The sequence below is a fragment of the Quercus lobata genome, chromosome 4 (genome assembly GCF_001633185.2).
Source record: "Quercus lobata isolate SW786 chromosome 4, ValleyOak3.0 Primary Assembly, whole genome shotgun sequence".
In the NCBI taxonomy this organism is placed as follows: domain Eukaryota; kingdom Viridiplantae; phylum Streptophyta; class Magnoliopsida; order Fagales; family Fagaceae; genus Quercus; species Quercus lobata.
The window spans coordinates 54382369-54401028 of NC_044907.1; the positions used below are offsets into that span (position 1 = coordinate 54382369).

Consider the following 18660-nt stretch of genomic DNA (forward strand, 5'->3'; position numbering starts at 1 on the left):
CCATCCTCGATCTTGCTATTTGCTATGGAGAGACCTTACTTGTTCCTATTCTCTTCAAATTTGGGTTAGGTATGTCATTGGGTTGGAAAGAATGGGTGGATAGAGAGCTTCCCGACAAAGGTTTCATGGAGGCACTTCAACGGGCTAGTGTTCTGAAGGCTATCGTCTCCTTACGGTGCTTATACAATTACCGTGATTTGTTCAACCTCCACCATTTGGTTTGTCAGTAGTGTAGTGCCACCCACACCTTATTCCTTTCGTGCGGTGAGATCACCGTGACCTTGGAGGATGTGGTCAATCAGTTGTTGCTTCCCGTTCTTGGCGACATCGATACCTCCGCCATCCAACTTTCTATCGAGGAGGAGGTAGTGGAGGTAGAGTTGATAAAGGGGCTTAGCGGTAGGAATGCAAAGCTTTCTAATTAGGTTGGGGCTTTCTTGAAAGCTTCCACCACCACTCGCCATGCCGCCTTCATTACATTATGGCTCTATAAGTTTGTCTTTGGTTCCCATCCACATTATGCTATAAAACCCATTTACTTTCAGTTAACCATAAGGATTTCTACTGGAGTGAGTTTGCCATTGGCCCCTCTATTTTTATGTCATCTGTATGTTCAGTTAGATATTCAACAGTGAGATGACAGACAGGCAGGTTCCTACCATATAGTTACTTCATCTGTTCACAGCACTATCTTATAGTATCTTTTTTGGGAGCGTTGTGCTAGGCATTTGGCTACGTGTAAGTCTGTTCGCTATACCAAGGAGAAGTTCCAGTCCTATCCCAGGGTGATTACAAACTTTTGTGGAGGTTTTGTTACTAAGTTTCCTTTGGCATATCACTGGGTTGGGTAGAAGCCCTTTAGTTATCCTGCTGTGGAGTTTTTCGATAAAGGAGTGGGCTTTTCATGGAGAGCTTGTAGGGACTTTAATACTGGCTATACTTGTGTTAACTCAGTGATGGGTCTTTTATGGGTACTGTTGGCACGACCACTCCATTGGTGGCTTATGATGAGAGGGGGATTACTTACTTGGTTGCCACCAATTCTAGGGGGCTGCCTTACTTAGTTGATAAAGGAATTTGGTATGTACACTACTCCGCCCATAGAGTGAGGAGGCAATTTGAGCTTGACTAGGATATGCCTAATGACTTTACTCTGGTTCTGGACACCACTACTTCAGTCTGCACCTTTTTGTGCCCACATGACTTCAAATTTTAGAGTAAGCTCTTTACCGCTATTACCATTCCCAATTCTTAGAGGGTAGTTCTTTGCATTGCCCCTATGCACGCCTATTGGCAAGCCATTATGATTTCCTTTAGCGAGGACCTATTGGGTAGCTAATGAACCCTCAGTTGCTTCTCCCTACCAAGTTCATGATTGCCTATGCTAGGATGTAGAGTAGGTTTGTTATATGTAAGTGGCAAGAAGAGGAGCATGGGTGGTTCTAGTATACAGAGGAGTTCCCTTGTGGTTGGGAGAAGAAGGTGAAAGTAGTAAACCTTCCTGTGCCCACAAAGAAAGGCTCGACTTCTAGGTTTGCTAAGCTCGAGCCCACCAAGAAGGGTGCAGATGTCCCTGAGGTTTGTTTTGAGATAGTCCCTTATGAGGGAGGCTTTCCTCCTATTGCTAACATAGTCCTAGAGAGCACTCCTCCTCTTTTATCCAGAACCCGTTCCACTAGAAGGTCCGCTGCGACCAAGTTTAGGCCTCCAATGTCAAGGCAACCTTTGGATACCCTTCCTTCTAGCAAGACTCATGCTAGCAAGAGGAAGACATCTCCCCCGGCTCTGTCTATTGCCACTAAGAGGTGAATATGTTATCTCTAATTTCCCTATTTTTTCTTCATTTTAGTGATTTGATGTGCTTTTCTGTAGATAACTATATACATGCATTCTTTCTATCTTTGTCAGTCCAAACATAAAGAGGACACTTTTGTTACCTAGCCTATTTCAAATATCCTCAATGGAGTTGCTACTGTAAGTTCCATGATCCTTATCCCCTTTAGATGACATATTGACACGTTGGTTCCTTCTTGCGAAGGCGGGGTGCATGATAGTTAATCTCTCAGAAAAGGTTTTAGACTCAAATCGATGTGAGCTTGGCAATATGCAGTGCCTCTTAAAAAGAGTAAAGGAGTCACAACCTGGTTATTGGCCCAAGAACCAAAACATGACTCCTTGAAGTTCTCCCTACTAGATAAGGTTTGGAGTTAGGCTACATGATGGGAAGAGGTTAGGAACCCCAGCCTACCTAGCAGTAGCTGGCCTTCATATGTCGTTACTGAATAGTGGATGAATGCTGTCTATCTAATGAGCCTATGTGAACGCCTGTAGGCATCTAAGCCGTAGAGTTTATCTATGTGCGATAGATATGGAAAATAGACATGTGAAAGGAAATCAATAATATGAAGATCAAAGGAAAGTATGAGCACAACACAATTGATCATGTGAATATGGAAGCATGAGAACATCCAAACATGTGAACATACAAGTATGTGAAGATATGAGGGTGCAAGCATGTAAACATGTGAATATGCAAGAGTGTGAATGTCTAAGCATGTAATCATCGAAGCATGTGAGCATACAAGCATGTGAACATGTGGATATACAAGCATGCGAGCATGAGAGCATACAAGCATGTGAACATAGGAGCATACAAACATGTGGGCATAATAGCATATAAACATGTGAGAATCTTATCATGTACCTCTTACCGCCCAATCACCTTAGCATTTAAGCATGACCATTAAAGCGCGTGAGCGCATGATCGTCCAACTGCATGATCACTTAAACATCTAAACATATTATCATCAAAGTGTGTGTGCATGTGGATAAAAAAAAGGGTTAATGTTTAATGAGAATCAACGATTAAGTCTTATGAAGGAGTGGCACTTAATTGGAGTGGAGTCTTCATTAAATGTTGAATGTCTTTCCTTTATACCCAACATCAATTATTAAATGTGCTCTTGCCTTTTAATGTGTTCTTTAATTAATTGACTTTTATTACCATAAATATCAAATTAGTTTGAATTTAAATATCCAAGTATTGTAGGAAGGATCTTCTAATTAAATAAGCCACTGAATGCTTTGTCCTTTCCTAATTAACCTTTAAATTCAAGTTCAACTATCTCTAATATATTAGGAAATATAATCTCTTGATTGTTAACTATTTTGGAATTAAACCCTTAAACCTTTTAGGAAAGATTTGTAATTAATACCTCATCAATTACTTGTCTTTTCCTTAATTGACTTTTAAGTTTAAACTCAAATTAGTCATCTTTTATCATTAAAGCTTTATTGATACCCATTTGGAAAGATTTTATTCTAGAATTAGACTTTTATCACCATTGATACCCATTTGGAAAGTTTAAATTCAAATTAGTCATCTTCCAATTAATGCTTTGAGTACATTTCATGATTATCACCATTAGGTTTTATGACCCTTGACTAACCCTAGAGAATTAATGATGATTAAAAAGGAAAGAAAACTAATTACACGGTTTTTAGGTATTTTTGGTATTTTGAATATATTACGTGTGATGCAAAAGGGAACAAAACAAGACAGAATATATAAATTTAAAGTGGATAAAACAAATAAGGAAAGATAATAAATATGGCATTAAAAGCAAATAAAACCTAAAAGGAAAGAAATCTGGGTTCTGCCTAGATTGGCGTACACCGTAAGAAAAATGTATACATATTTGGGTGTCAAAATAAATTCCCAAAAAAGTAAAAAGGAACAAGAACCCTAATTGGCTAAGGAGTGCGTATGTAGAAAGGATGATGCTTATGTACCTAATTTCATGCGTTTGCGCCCTAAGGCAAATTCTGGGGTTTTGACAAATTTGCAACAAGATGAAGAAAATAAATCAAACAATGAACATATAATATGATATGATACAAAAAATAACATATTATAGAATTAAAAATAGCAAAGCATAAAAGAAACAAGAAATCGAGGAGGAGAATGTAGGTTATGGAAAAGACCCACATCTCCTCCTCATGGCACTCATAGCGATGTTGATTGACCGGTCCCTCAATTAAAATTGACTATCACAGTTTTGTGTGGGTTAACAACTTGGATAAAGATTCTCTTTGGGATTTTGATGAAGAAACCTAAGACTAGTGGAAAGTTGGTTATAGGATCACAAAAAGGTTAGTGTGATTAAGAAATCATGCGAAAATGATTAGCTTTCTAGTAACTAAAGATTAGAAAACTAAATCAAATACTAATAAAAACTTTCCATACACTATTTGAAACTCACTAAGTATTTTTGAGTGATTCTAGCAAAGCTTCCGCTATTAGTGAAAAGTTGGGATCCCTTTGGTGGAGGAAAGTGGGGGTATTTATAGGCTTAGTGGAGGCTAGGTTTTTTTTATTTTTATTTTTTTTATAATATTTATGATGGGATGTATTAATCAATCAATGGGCTAGATTGATTGACCAAAAATCCCACCAAAAAGGAAAAACCCAATTTTTACACTTCTAACCAAAAGAGTGCGAACACATTAAATTTAGTGCATACATATACATATACATGTATACACACTCCTTGTAAGTCTTTTTAAAAATCAGCTTAACATGTATACACACTCTTTGTAAGTCTTTTTAAAATCAGCTTACGAAAGGCATGTACGCAGTTTTCATAATCCTTCTAGAAATTGGGCTTGAAAGGGGTTTGGGCTTAAAAATAGATTTTGGGCTTAGAAATTGAATTTTGGGCTCAGACTTGGTTTCTTGGATCACATTTTGAATTGAAAAAACGGTTTGGGGGTAGATCATAGATGTGGGTGTGGGTAATGTTGTAATTTTATCTTGTAAAATGGAGAACTTAATTTTTTAAGGTCTTGATTAGCTTGTGCTACTTATTTTATCGGCCAATCTGACATTAGGGTGCAATTTGCAAGGGATTTTTATTTTTATTTTTATTTTTTTTTATAACTGGGTTTTGCAAACTGTAATAATTTTTGAGTGTAAAGTGCAAAAATGTCTATAATTTAGGGTGGATTTGTACAGTCAACCCAAATCTCTTAAACAATTTACAAAGCTAGCATAGTCACATTTCATCTCTCTACTTCTGTTTTTATATATTTATAATAGTTGCTAAACTATGTGATGGATGGAAAATTCAAGGAGTGCCATTTGACTTTACAACTGATGTAATCTATGAAGAGAAGGGATCAACTATGAAGAGGATGGTGAAATCTATGGACAAAAATTATTTTGAATCTTTAGTTTGCACTGTAGATGTTCACAACAATAACTAATTATTTTGCTACCCTCCAATACATGTCTATGTTACTTCATGAAATGAACTTACAATGACAAAATTTTCTAGGCTTCATGTGTACACAACAATTGGACTTCTTACATTATGGATGCCATCTGACCACACGATTGATGCAGATACCCTTGTTTTTATTGGCAATCCTTTCCCAGACACAGTCACAACAAAAGACTTCTTCTCGCCTGATGACTTGAAGGAGAGGGTGCTAGGTTTCACACTTACATTGATATGAGAGTCTCTATTGACTTTTGCCTTGTATGTTGAGCCAGCACGGCCAACATTAGTTACAGTTCTGGGAAATTCAACAGTGAAACTGTTGTCAGATTCAACAAGAGCTTGCATTGATGGGTAATTGAGATCCTTGGGAGATCCTTTAACACCCTTGGGACAAGTACCAAAAAAACTAATTTTAATGCTACAAAGCATTTTTATGTAGTCTTCTTTCAAGGTTTCATAAACCAAACCAGGCTCTATTGCTTTCACAGGATTGATATGGCCAGCCCCAAAAGCGAATTCACCTTCTTCATATACATTTGTGGCATTCATTGGCCAAGCTGTCAAAACAAGAAAACAAACAGAGTTAGAACCATAAAATTCGAAAAGAAATGATACAGCTAATGATGCGACCAGTGATGTACCAGTGGTCATGAGAGCAGATTTAATGGCCGACGGAGACCAATCAGGGTGAAATGTTTTGAGATAAGCAGCTGCACCAGCTGCATGTGGACAAGACATGGAGGTCCCAGACATTACATTGTGTTTCAAAGACCTCTTATCCCCAGGGGCTCCAGAAGGTGAAGCATGAGGGGAATATGCAGCTATAATATCTATTCCTGGAGCAGTTATATCTGGCTGCAATGTTTATCAAATATATGTCGGCATTAGAGAAGTGATATTGCTAAGCAAGGTGAACCACAAAGAGAGGAAGATATACAGGTAATTGATCCCTAACCTTCAAAATATCCGCTGTAATGTAGTTTGGTCCACGTGAAGAGAAGGAAGCAACTATAGGAGCGGTTGTATGTTCAATAACTTCACTTTTTAGTATACTTCCTTGTGGATTTCTGAAATCACCACCTTTGAAAATTAATACCTAATTCATGTAAATTATGGTTTTTTTTTTTTTTTTTCTTTTTTACGAAACCAAGAACTATGAATCAGCATAATGCAGTTTTCATATACTTAAGCAACAGTTAAATTTGATATCTAAATCATTATTTTAACAGTAGGGTATTAGAAGAACAAAGATAACATAAATATTAGAATGCTTACTTTGTTGAATTTATGAAAGACTTAACCAGGTCATAATTTTTGGCTGCTAAAGCAGATGAAGGTAAAGGAACTACAAAAGAAACATCGGCTCTTTCTTCTCCAATTAATGTGATTACCCCAAGAGCGCTTGCTCTAAAAGCTTCTTTCCTTCCAGTTGCCTCATTACACACAACAATTTTTCCTTTCACCAAATCGCTATCCAAACAATTTTCAAGGCAAAACCTGATATTGAACATGGCATGCACAGTTTTTAACTTTTATTTCTTTAACAAGAACTTTAAGTTAGCAATGATCATAACAAAAAAAATAAATAAATAAATTACCGAGCCTCTTCTTCCGAACAACTACTTGAAGCATCTTTCCCATATACCAGAGGGAATTTAGTTCCATTCAATGTGAAAGAATTTACTGCATTTCCCTGATAATATAAAATGAAATTGTGTAAGAATAGAATGCACTCAAAAAAAAAAAAGAGTCAAGTTCATCGTGTCTCTGAAGTTTTTGTGGCCAACAGACAGACCTTTTTTTTTCTTTTTTCTTGTTAAAGTTGTTTTCCTATGATCAGGCTGTTGCCCTATCAATGTGATAGTTGTTTGAAAAGTGTTCTCGATTTTCTGTTCTCAAATAACTGAATCCAATTTTTCAGTTTGAAAAACGGAAAACAAGAAACAAGCATTCGGTGTTTTCTGAAAAAATGAGAACTAAATTCGGTGACAATCTTGTAAATAAATCGAAAATTTGTAGGTCCCATACCTTGTGTTGTCTCAATTAAATTATGAAATCTAGTTTTCAACAATAGGAGCCAAACACAAATTTTCATTTTCTCTTCTTAAAAATTTGTTTTTTAAATATAAGAGTCAAACACAAATCATGTCGAAATTTTGTTTAGAAAAAAGTTTTCTAAGTTTGAAGAAAAAATAACAACAAAAAAACAAATGATCAAACAGGCAAATTCAATATAGGGATTTTAGCTCAGCACTTCAAAAGCTAGATAGTCCGACTCTGGCAACTTAAAGAGGATAAAGGAACACAGTCATTCCAAGGAAAACCTAAATCAAACTACATAGGATGGGTGCTCTAAATTAAAACTAGAACTCTCATATAAAATATAAGGCGAAAAGTACATTTTGGTCCTTACATTTTCACACGATTCCCACTTTGATCCCTAAATTTTATTTTTACTGCTTTTAGTCCTTGTTTAGAAAAACGTCTTCTGTTTTAGTCGTTTCCGTCAGTGCTGTTAGGGCACTGACTTACGTGGTAAATGGAATTATTAAAATAATAATAATAAATTTTATTTTGTCATTAAAAATGCCAAGTCAGCATTTAAATTTAAAAAAATAATTTATTAATTTTAACTAAATAAAAAAAATAAAAAACAGAAATAAAAACTAAAAATCATATGAATTGAGATCTAAGTATGTTTTGAACAAGAACACAAACTCAAATTTAAGTAAACAAACCCAGAAATTAAAATTTAAAAATTAAAATTTTCAAAATCACCATTTTCTCAACCCAGCAAAATCATCAAATCCTAAAACTCCAAACTACCAAATCAATCCAAAAATACATCACAACCAATCCAAACAAAAAAAATCTCAAACTCAGAAAAACCCATCAACCAAACCACAAATGAATCAAGCATTAGTCAGATCGGAACTCAGAAAAACTCAAACTCAGAAAAACCCACCAATAAATCACAAACCAAACCACAAATGAAGAACCAAACCACGAAGCAAGCCACAAACCAAACCCAGATCGGAACCACCAACCACCACCACCCTGACCCAAATTCGATTAAAGGAGTGGAACCCGGCGGAGGATGACCCACGAACAATCAGACCCACCCTTCGATCCATGCTCATGACTGCTTCGATCCACGCCCCAAACCAAAAACCCACACTCCGACCCACGACTCCTTCGATCCACGCAGACCCACGAAGAGAGAACAAAGAACAGAGAACAGAGGGAGACCATCAAACCACATTGGACGCATGACTATCAGACCACCATTGCCGAACTAGAACCATCGTCGGACCAGAACCATCGTCGGATCACATCCATCGAGAGAGAGAAGAGAGAGAGGAAAGAGGAGAGAACTGAGTTCGGAGAGAGAGTTGTGAGAATAAAAAACTTTTTTTTATTCAAATAGAGAGAGTAATGGATCTGGAAAGAACGAAGAAAAAGAAGTATAAAATAAGAGTGGGAGTGTTGTGCTGGTTTTATTTTAATTTTTTGGGTTTTTGTTTTGTGTTTGTTTTCATGTTTAATTCCTTGTTCAGGTTTAATTTGATGTTCTTATTTTTTGGGTTTGTGATTTTTGGATTTTAATTTTGTGTTCTTAGATCTGAGTTTGTGTTCTTGCTCAAAACGCACTTCAATCTTAATTAATGTGATTTTTTATTTTTATTTATGTTTTTTATTTTTTTTATTTAGTTAAATTTAATAAATTATTTTTTTAAATTTAAATGCTGACTTGGCATTTTTTATTGACAAAATAAAATTTTTTATTATTATTTTAATAATTCCGTTTGCCACGTAGGTCAGTGCCGTAACGGCACTGACGGAAAAAACTAAAACAGAAGGCGTTTTTCTAAATAAGGACTAAAAGCAGTAAAAATAAAATTTAGGGACCAAAGTGGGAATCGTGTGAAAATGTAGGGACCAAAATGTGCTTTTCGCCAAAATATAACTAAACAAAGAACCAAGTGGAGAGAAAAGACTTATGAATGGGATTATGGGAATGCCAAATGCATGCACTATTTAAAAGTGATGAAAACATATATAAGCAATCACTAGTATAAAATAAAACTAATTGTGTCAGCTAAAGATACTTACAACGAGTGTCTTTCCATTAGCAAGAGAAACCTTACTAATAAATTTCCGATCTATGCTGCTGGCTGCTATGGAGAATAACCATGGTGTAACACTCGATACTGTTGTTGCAGCAGGACCACTGTTTCCAGCTGACTGAAGGGTGAGTATACCTTTCTCCATTGCATGAAAAGAACCAATAGCAATAGAATCAGAATCAAAAGCTCTTGGATCTCCACCGATTGAAATGGTAATGAGATCAACCCCATCTGCAATAGCATCATCAAAGGCTGCGAGGATGTCTTGGTCATAACACCCTTCTTCACTACATACTTTGTATGCTGCAATCCTTGCAGATGGAACCCCTCCTCGTGCAATGCCCTTTGCCAATCCATAAAAATTCACATCTGGTACTTTGTTACCTGCTGCTGTTGAGGCAGTATGGGTACCATGACCTTCCTCATCCCTTGCAGAAGTACTTCCATAAGCTCGAGCTCCAATAAGCTTACTGTAGAATGAAACATTTCATATTTTTTAGTATGTTAACATTATTTATTTATTATTTAAATAAATAAAAAAATAGATACAACACTTTAGGTAATACATTGTACATTAGGTTCTCGATAATATTCAAATTTCTGGTTGCATTAAATTTAATTTTTTTGAAAGAATATTATCAATGGTAGTTTTTCATTGGTCAATGCAATCAAAATTTTAAATTTAATTAGAAAGCCTTTTCTTTTTCTTTTATAGCTTTTGTAAACTTTAAACTTATGGTGTCTAATCTATAATAACTAGTGTGTAGCCCTGTGCATATGTACAAATATAATTAAAAATAAGTACAATTATACAGTTCAAATTATACATTTTTTTAGAAAAGATTCAAATTATACATGGTATTGTTTACATTTTTTTTTCAACCATACATTTCTAAAATATGTAATGGTTTCTTATTTTATATATATATGATTTAGAATTTAATTGGTTTTAGAATCTTCGGTTTTTGCACATAATAATTAATTTACTTGCCACAAAAATTAAAAACTTAGATGCATACATGGTGAAAAATTAGACTCTTATTGAAATCCAATTTAGAATCTAATTGGATTTCGACTCTTTAATTTTTACACTCAATAATTTGGTTGGCAAAAAATTTAAAATTAAATAGGACATGTGACGCAAATTAAATTGAAAATTAAATTAAAATTTAATTGAATTTTCTCTAAATTTTGGCTATTAATATATATATATATATATATATTACTTTTATCATCCAACTAAGATAGTAGTAATTGGTTTTTGGTATAGTTGGGGTTTGAACTCTATATTGGTTTGAACTCTATATTGGTGTAAGCAAGTTTTAAACCTTTTATCAATTTAAATTAACTAAACTCTAAATTAGAGAGCCTAACTTACAGAAGCTAAACAACAACCTAAACTACTGTATGACTATACTAAAATTTGCTTTTTAAAATTAAACTAAAAAGCAAAAACACAAGATTAATCAGGGTAGGATGAAATTACTTGTTGCAAGTAAAATTAGTGCCACCTGCACAAGTAACCTTCCATTTCTTAGGAGGTGGACCATAACTTTTGTCGCTAAAGCTCTCCGACTCGGGCCAGATTCCGCTATCAATAGAGCCAATTATTATATTACTCTCAACGATGGGATTTCTTTTTGCAGTTTCAGTTAAACCCACGAAGTCCCATGATCTTGTTGTTTGAAGATGGAGTTTTCTACTTGGAAACACAGATAGCACCTCCTTCTTGCCTGCAAATTATTGTCATTTTACTTCGTAACAAGTTTTGTTCCAATAATAGGGCATAAGAAACCATATTGCAGATATACTATTAGGGGGAAAAAAGAGAATAAAGAAAAAATAAATCATAAAGCACTTACCAGCTATTCTTTGTTGCTCTTCATCACTAAGCCTAGCTGCAAATCCATTGAAACTCCTACTATAGCTTCTAACCATAGAGTTACTAGCAGTACTGTAAGGAAAGATTAGAAAAATAAATTAGTAAAAACTTATAGGAGAAAGTTTGGTTTCAAATATGTTTGGCATTATCTTCTTTCATCTTAATATGTTGTGAAGAGACTATCCATGTATAGATTTAGCCACAGCACTTTTTTAAATAAGTTATATAACTTGTTTAAATGATACACTTTCATGTTCTTATAATTTGTAATGTAATACATAAGAAAAGATAACTTCAAACATATTTAGAACCAAACTTTGTCCAAACTTGTCTTTCTATTTTTTTTTTCCACTTCTTTCTTTCTTTGCTGTTTTGTATTGTATTTTCGTTTCTCTCAAGGTTATATATTTATATCTAAGTCTAAGATTTGAAAGTTGCTCGGGAATCTAAGGCCGCCAAGTTCATTTGCATCAAATCATTGTATAAGAAAATTTTAGGATAGGTTCCTCTTCAATTGAATCTTTCAATTTGCTGCTCCCATATGTAGTCTCTTTTTTAGCCGGAAACATGATACTTATTTAATTTATAAATGTAACATTTTATATGTAACTAAATATAAATTGGGGTAAATTACAAATTGCACCTTTAAAGTTTGGGGTGATTTAATTTTACACCTTAAAATTTTAGAATTTAGATCTTACCCCCTAAAATTTGTGAGTGTTTTTACACCCAAAATTATAAAACTTTAGGGTGCAAAATCCAAACACCTTCAAACTTTAGAGGATAAAATTCAAATACCTCTAAAAATAGGAGCTAAAATCCAAATTCTGAAACGTTAAGATATAAAATCCAAATACTCCCAAATGTTAGGGGGTAAAATCTAAATTTTGAAATTTGAAGGTGTAAAATTCAATCACCCCCAAATTTTAGGGATGTAATTTGCAATTTAGCCTATAAATTAAAAGGAATTGATAGATTCGAGTAGAGAGGTAATCTTATCCCCTAAGAATTTTGTTTTGACAAATTTACAAAATATATTACCATTAGCCTGGTAGTGAGGTGCGTTATTAGCATTATTATATTATTACTATAGGAAAAAAAAAAATTTAAAAGTAAAATTTTAAGAACATTAACCTTTCCCCAAGAACTTCTTCAAGAATGTTGAGATGGTGAGACGTTGGTGAGTATCCTCCACCCTCTGCCAGTGAACCCATGTACACGATGTATACATCCTTGACTGCATCTTTTGCACCACAGTGAATGCTGTGGGTAGCGACAAGGAGAACCAGTAAGATCTGGTAAAGGGATATTAAGTTAGACATAGCTTGTTTTGTTTGTTTTTGCAAACCTAAAAAGGTTGGAAATGCTACTTATAATGTCAATCATGGAGAAATTCCATCCAACGTGACCGTACTTTCCTTTTGAATTGCAAACAATATTTGGAAATAAAAATTTGACTAGCTGGCTTACCAAAGAAATTAATTAATGAAATAGTAGTCAATGTACTCAAGTTTTACTTTCTTTACACCACCGTCCATCCTTGGTGGTGCAGTGGTTACCTCACAAGTATAAGTATTTGTGAGGTGTGAGAGGTAAGGGTCAAGGTTCTATCTTGTATTAAAAAAAAAAAAATTACTTTCTTTACATGGCACAAAATATTCTGATGTATGAGTTCACTATTACCTTGTAAATTAATCATTTTTACTAGGGGTGTCAATGTTCGACCCAACCCGCGAACACGACATGAACCCAACACGGGTTTTTTCGGGTTAGGGTTGAGCCTTAATGGGTTCGGGTCATAAACGGGTTGACCCGAAAGTGACACGATAAGAACCGTGTCATAAGCGGGTCAACCTGCGTAACCCGCAATAGACATGTTTGACACGCCAATTTATTTGTGTCAACCCGAAATGACCTACTTAACATAACCCGTTTAACTCGTATAACAAATAAATATTTATTTTATTTTAGATTTGTCAAATACCTTTTATATCCAACATATATTTTAAATTTAGAAAGAAAAGTGAGTAATTATAAAAATTTACAAGGGATAAATTGGAAATTGAAACTTTCAAATCCTAGAACTACTAATACTTTTTTTTTTTTTTGGCATAAAACTTGCACAAATAAAATTGGATGAGCTTGTGGAAAATGTTATGAATTTGGACATTAACAAAGAATCTATGGATTATAATCGTGGTCATAGTTAGGATTAGACTACTGTTTGCTCAAATTTTTTCAATATTGATACTTAGCATTTGACAAGTTCCAAGGATATTATATTTTTGTTAAATTTTGTTATTCTGAATTTGGGTTGAAGTGTATGCACTTCTTTTGGAGTGTAAGGAACTTATTTCTAGATGAATATTATATTTTTGTTGAACTATATTATTTTGAATGTGGGCTGAAGACTTGAAGTGTATGCATTGCTTTTTAGGATGTAAAAAAAATTATTTCTAGATAGATGTTATATTTAATATTAGGGAAAATTACACTTTACCACCCTAAACTATGCACTAGATTACACTTTGCACCCTAAATTATCCGATTGCACACTTTGCACCCTAAACTATCATACTTATCACACTTTGCACCCTGTTGTTATTTTTGCCGTTATATTTAACAGAATTTTACTGCATGTGACACGCACATGCTTCTTACTTAGATGGAACAAAGTTAAAAGACTAAAACACCATTCTTCAAAATCAATTAAAACAAAACCCAAATTTTTCCACATCTCCCTCTGTCTCACACGTCTGCCATCCTTTTCCTCAAATTCATAAAATACAATCCAATACTTTTTAATTCCATCACTGACGAAATGGTATAAAAGAAGTTAAAATAGTAAATCCCAAATGGCATAGCAGATAGGAATTATGCCTCATTAGCCGTGCTCACCTTCTTTTCTTTTTTCTTTTTTCTTTTTTTTGGTAAACGCTGTGCTCACCTTCAATTCATTGAGCTTTCCATCGCGAGATGCATCACCACCAGCCAGAGTTGCGGAAAAACTGATGTATTTGTGGCCAATTTACGAGTTGTTGTTCAGACTAGACTCCCCTTACCAGCGATTTTTAATTATTTTAATAACTAGAAAGCTATAGATAGTATAAGAAATACCAGGAAGGTGGATGGGGTACTGTGAATGAATTCTGCTATGGAATTAGAGAGGTCAATTTAAATATTTTGAAACTGAATTTGGGGAAAAGGATGGCAGAAACGTGAGAAAAAGGGACATGTGAAAAAATTTAGGTTTTGTTTAAATTGATTTTGAAGAAGGGTGTTTTTGTCTTTTTACTTTGTTCCACCTAAGCAAGAAGCATGTGCTTGTCACATGCAGTAAAATTCTGTTAAATATAACGGCAAAAATACCAACAGGGTGCAAAGTGTGATAAGCGTGATAGTTTAGGGTGTAAAGTGTGCAGTCAAATAGTTTAGGGTGCAAAATGTAATCTAGTGCATAGTTTAGGGTGGTAAAGTGTAATTTCCCCTTAATATTATGCAGGTTAAAATGGGTTGTGTTACATTCGTGTTAACCCAATACGACTCGTTTATTAAGTGTGTCAAATGGGTTGGGTCAAGTCAACCCGCCTTATTAACAAGTCGGGTTAGGGTTGAAGGATCATGACACGATTATTAAATGGGTCGGGTTAGGGTTGAGTCATTTAGTCAAATACCCCTACCTCGACATGACACGAACCCGACACGCTAACCCGAATTGACACCCCTAATTTTTACTTTTGATCATGATAAAAGAATTCTATATAGGCTTTTTCTGTCAAGTATTTTATTCCATAGCATATATACATCATTAGGTATACTTATTATGGGCAATCTTGGTAATAATTGCCATACACATATACACTTAAATTATGTTAGAATATAATTTCTATATTATTAATAAAAATAAAAATAAAAATTCTTTACAATGCGCAAAATATTCTGATGTTTGGGTACACTATTACCTTGTAGATCAATCTTTTTTACTTTTGATCATGATAAAGAATTCCATATAGGCTTTTTCTGTCAAGTATTTTATTCCATAGTATATATACAACATTAGGTATACTTATTATGGGAAATCTTGGTAATAATTGCAATCAAATCGAGAAAAATAATAAAGGAAATATCGAATTTTCAAATTAAGGACCATTGAGTGATGAAAGTTATACGGAGATGAATTGAAGGTAATAGCAGTGATGAGGTATAAATGTGCGACCCCTGTATTTTGAAAATAGAATCAATTAAAATTTTAAAATCCTTTACACCCATCAATAGTAAGATTGAATATCTTTTAAAATAAATGATTAAGATACAGGCATATCATAAATCCATTAATAGAATCCTAAATCAGTGTTTCAAAAAAAAAAAAACACTCATATTTTTCTAAATTTAGACTACTAATGGCTGAAAAGCCAAAAATACGCCCCCACCATTTTTACACATAAATAATCAACCTAGCAAATTAATTCCAAAATCATCCAAGAGTACAATCACACAAAAGCTCCCTCATTGACTATTTTTTTATTAATTTTTTCTAATTTGGTTTACTTCTAGTACTTTTTTAACTAGAATCTTCTTATGTTTTAATAAGAAACTATCACACCACCTATTAACTAAATAAAATAAGGAAATTACAACTCACTACCACTTGCTATTATTATTTAAAACAAAAAGGGATATTCAGTTTTTTTTTTTAAAAAAATACTAGAGATAAGTCAAACCCAATTTTTTCCCCTCAAAAAAAGCATTAATATTTCCCCTCAAAGAAGAAACTAGGTGAAACTACAATATTGGTCCCTTAAGATTACCCTGTGTGCGCAATTAGTCCCTCAGATTTTAACTAAGTATAATTGGTCCCTCAAGTTTACAAAATGAGTTGTATTAATCCTTTTACTAATTGCCATTAGTAATGTTACTTACATGACTAATGAAAAAATGACTTGGCATTTTTTTAAATGACATGACATTTTTTAAATTAAAAAATTACAATAACTAATTTCCACATAAGATTTTAGTGATCCAGTTGAAATCAAATTTTAAATTATAACCCGGTTACAAATTGAACCCAATTTTTTATTATCTAATTTTGTTTTAACCCAAACACACGATGACGCCAGGGAGAGAAAGGGAAGGAGAGATTGACACTAGCCTGCGCGATGCCGCCTCCCTCTAACTTGCCGCCGGTGGAGACCCAAGCCCTAGCCACCACCGGCGACAGCCCAAGCCTTAGTCACCATCGACGAAAGCCACTGACCCGCATCCCTGCTTCACTCGCACAACCACTGACCTACATCCCTCCTCCCATCTTAGGTATTACACTTTTTCCTATGGTATCTCACCTCAATTTAGGTCCATGTATGATTTAGATCCAAAGTTTTTGGGATAATTTGCATCATAGTTTGGTGACCATATATAAGATTCGGACTTGGTGAATTTAACAACAACAACGTTGTCAGTGCTCTAATAGATTTAGATAGATTAAAGTCAAAACAAATGCTCAAGTCAAAATAAATTAAAAAAAAAAAAAAAGTTCTTGAAAAAAGATAATTAGGGATAAAGGTAGTTACCAAACATACCATTTGTTTCTCTCAAGTAAAAATTTTTGCCTCATCTTTTGTATTTCATTTTATACTATACCAATTGCGATAGGTCATGTGTATAATTTTTTTTCTTTTTAACTTTAGTTATATATATTCCTTTTACTATCCTAATAGTATAACCAAATCATTGTGTGTGTCTATATAGGTGCATTATTAGTATTATATATGTCACGCCCCGAACCCAACTATAAAGGCAGGCACGTGACAACTGCCGCACGCTTATAAAATAAGCCCCCTACAAGTGTGCAAAGCTTCTTAGCAACTAAAATTTATCCTCAAAAATTAAATCAAATAAATCCAAAATATACCTCAACAATTTCTTTATGAATAGATCTTCAATTATTTAAAAGGAACAAAATCCAAACCTCATGTACATAATGCCAATTGGCAAATAAATATAAAACTATTAGAAGACCGTCCAATCCCAAAATCACTAAGCTTCTTTCCTGCTTACAACACAACATCAAAACTCCCAAACTTGCTATTCTTCACAATCTGAAACTGGAGGGAAAAAAGGGAGTGAGTTGACAACTCAATAAGTAACCAAAGTCCTAATAAGTTTTATCAAGCAATAGATCTGTAATGTAATAAGATGTAATACGAGTCTTCAAAAGTTATAATATACTATGGGTTTTCAAAAATAACTAAAGAAGTTTCATAGTCTTAAAATAATAAGTTGCAAATAGATCACATACTTTAATCTGACAAATATATCATAAATGGTTTAGAAAGTAGTCGTTTTTCTATATATCAAAGTTATAACTTACAATATATTCCAAAAAAATACATAAGCAATTTTAATGACTCAAAATAGTTCAAATACTCAAACATTTCCAAAATCACATATGTAGTTTTATGGACTCAAAATAGTTCAAATATTCAAACATAATTCATATCCTTAACAATCTTATGACTATGGTCACGTTATATCCCCGTGACTAAGCATCAGAGTACCAATGAATAACCCCCATTGGTTGGGTATCAGAGTACCAATGAATAACCCCCATTAGTTTAGGTATCAGAGTGCCAATGAATAACCCCCATTGGCTGGGTATCAAAGTATCAATCCCCATTGGCTGGGTATTAAAGTACCAATGAATAACCCTCATTGGTTTGGATATTAAAGTACTAGTGAATAACCCCCATTGGCTGGATATCAGAGTACCAATGAATAACACCCATTGGCTAGGTATCAGAATAAATTCATAGTCAGATTGTTCAAAATCATATATATGAAATCGTAGTTTCTAACAAAAATATATCTTATTCAAATACACACACACACACACACATGTATATATAATCATATATTCAATATTCAAATCTATTTGTGATATTTCTATAATTCTTTACTTTAAATCAATACAGCTAAAAAAATAATTAAATAAAATACATCATATATTTAGTAATCAGATATATTTGTGATAATTCTTTACTTAAAATCAATAATACAATAGAAATAAAATTGTAACAACTGTAAACAATTTTCAGTAATTAAAATACGCAAAATAAAACCAATTAGGATAAGGTTACTTACCTCAGCTAGCTCACCACAAAGAACTTCTCCCTATCACTTTCTCTAAAATCCTTAGATCTCACCTAGCAAATTTACAAGCACCATTTACTCAATAATCAAATAATTCAAGAAAGACTTATAACGGTACCCAACTAGAAGAAAGACTATTAAAAATATCTCATATTTGTCTACTTATCTTACACCAAAATTCCACCTGTCATAATATTTTTCTATATATATATATATATATAAA

The 18660-nt window shown here is 33.7% G+C and overlaps 1 protein-coding gene across 2 annotated transcripts; it reads right to left on the reverse strand.

Moving 5' to 3' along the window:
• Nucleotides 1-5245: 5245 nt before the first annotated feature.
• LOC115987662 (subtilisin-like protease SBT4.9) lies at nucleotides 5246-12535 on the reverse strand. Of its 2 annotated transcripts, none has more exons than XM_031111255.1 (9): nucleotides 12426-12535; nucleotides 11272-11363; nucleotides 10896-11142; nucleotides 9396-9879; nucleotides 6918-6975; nucleotides 6558-6762; nucleotides 6238-6349; nucleotides 5924-6137; nucleotides 5246-5839 (listed from the first exon to the last, which is right to left on the reverse strand). In XM_031111255.1, exons 1-9 carry the CDS (start codon nucleotides 12503-12505, stop codon nucleotides 5340-5342), a joined length of 1992 nt encoding a protein of 663 aa, XP_030967115.1. In that variant the 5' UTR covers nucleotides 12506-12535; the 3' UTR covers nucleotides 5246-5339. The 2 variants fall into 2 exon arrangements, with proteins under 2 accessions (XP_030967115.1, XP_030967114.1); XM_031111254.1 differs by having other exon boundaries at nucleotides 6558-6779; nucleotides 6881-6975.
• Nucleotides 12536-18660: the final 6125 nt, after the last annotated feature.

What these genes read in the sequence shown, in the direction of transcription:
- LOC115987662 (XM_031111254.1), bottom strand. Translation starts at nt 12,505, where the DNA reads ATGGGTTCACTGGCAGAGGGTGGAGGATACTCACCAACGTCTCACCAT. An exon ending in AGAGCAACAAAGAATAGCTG is followed by an intron (nt 11,143 to 11,271) that starts GTAAGTGCTTTA and finishes AATAATTTGCAG; the next exon opens with GCAAGAAGGAGGTGCTATCT. An exon ending in TTACAGCGGATATTTTGAAG is followed by an intron (nt 6,138 to 6,237) that starts GTTAGGGATCAA and finishes TAAACATTGCAG; the next exon opens with CCAGATATAACTGCTCCAGG.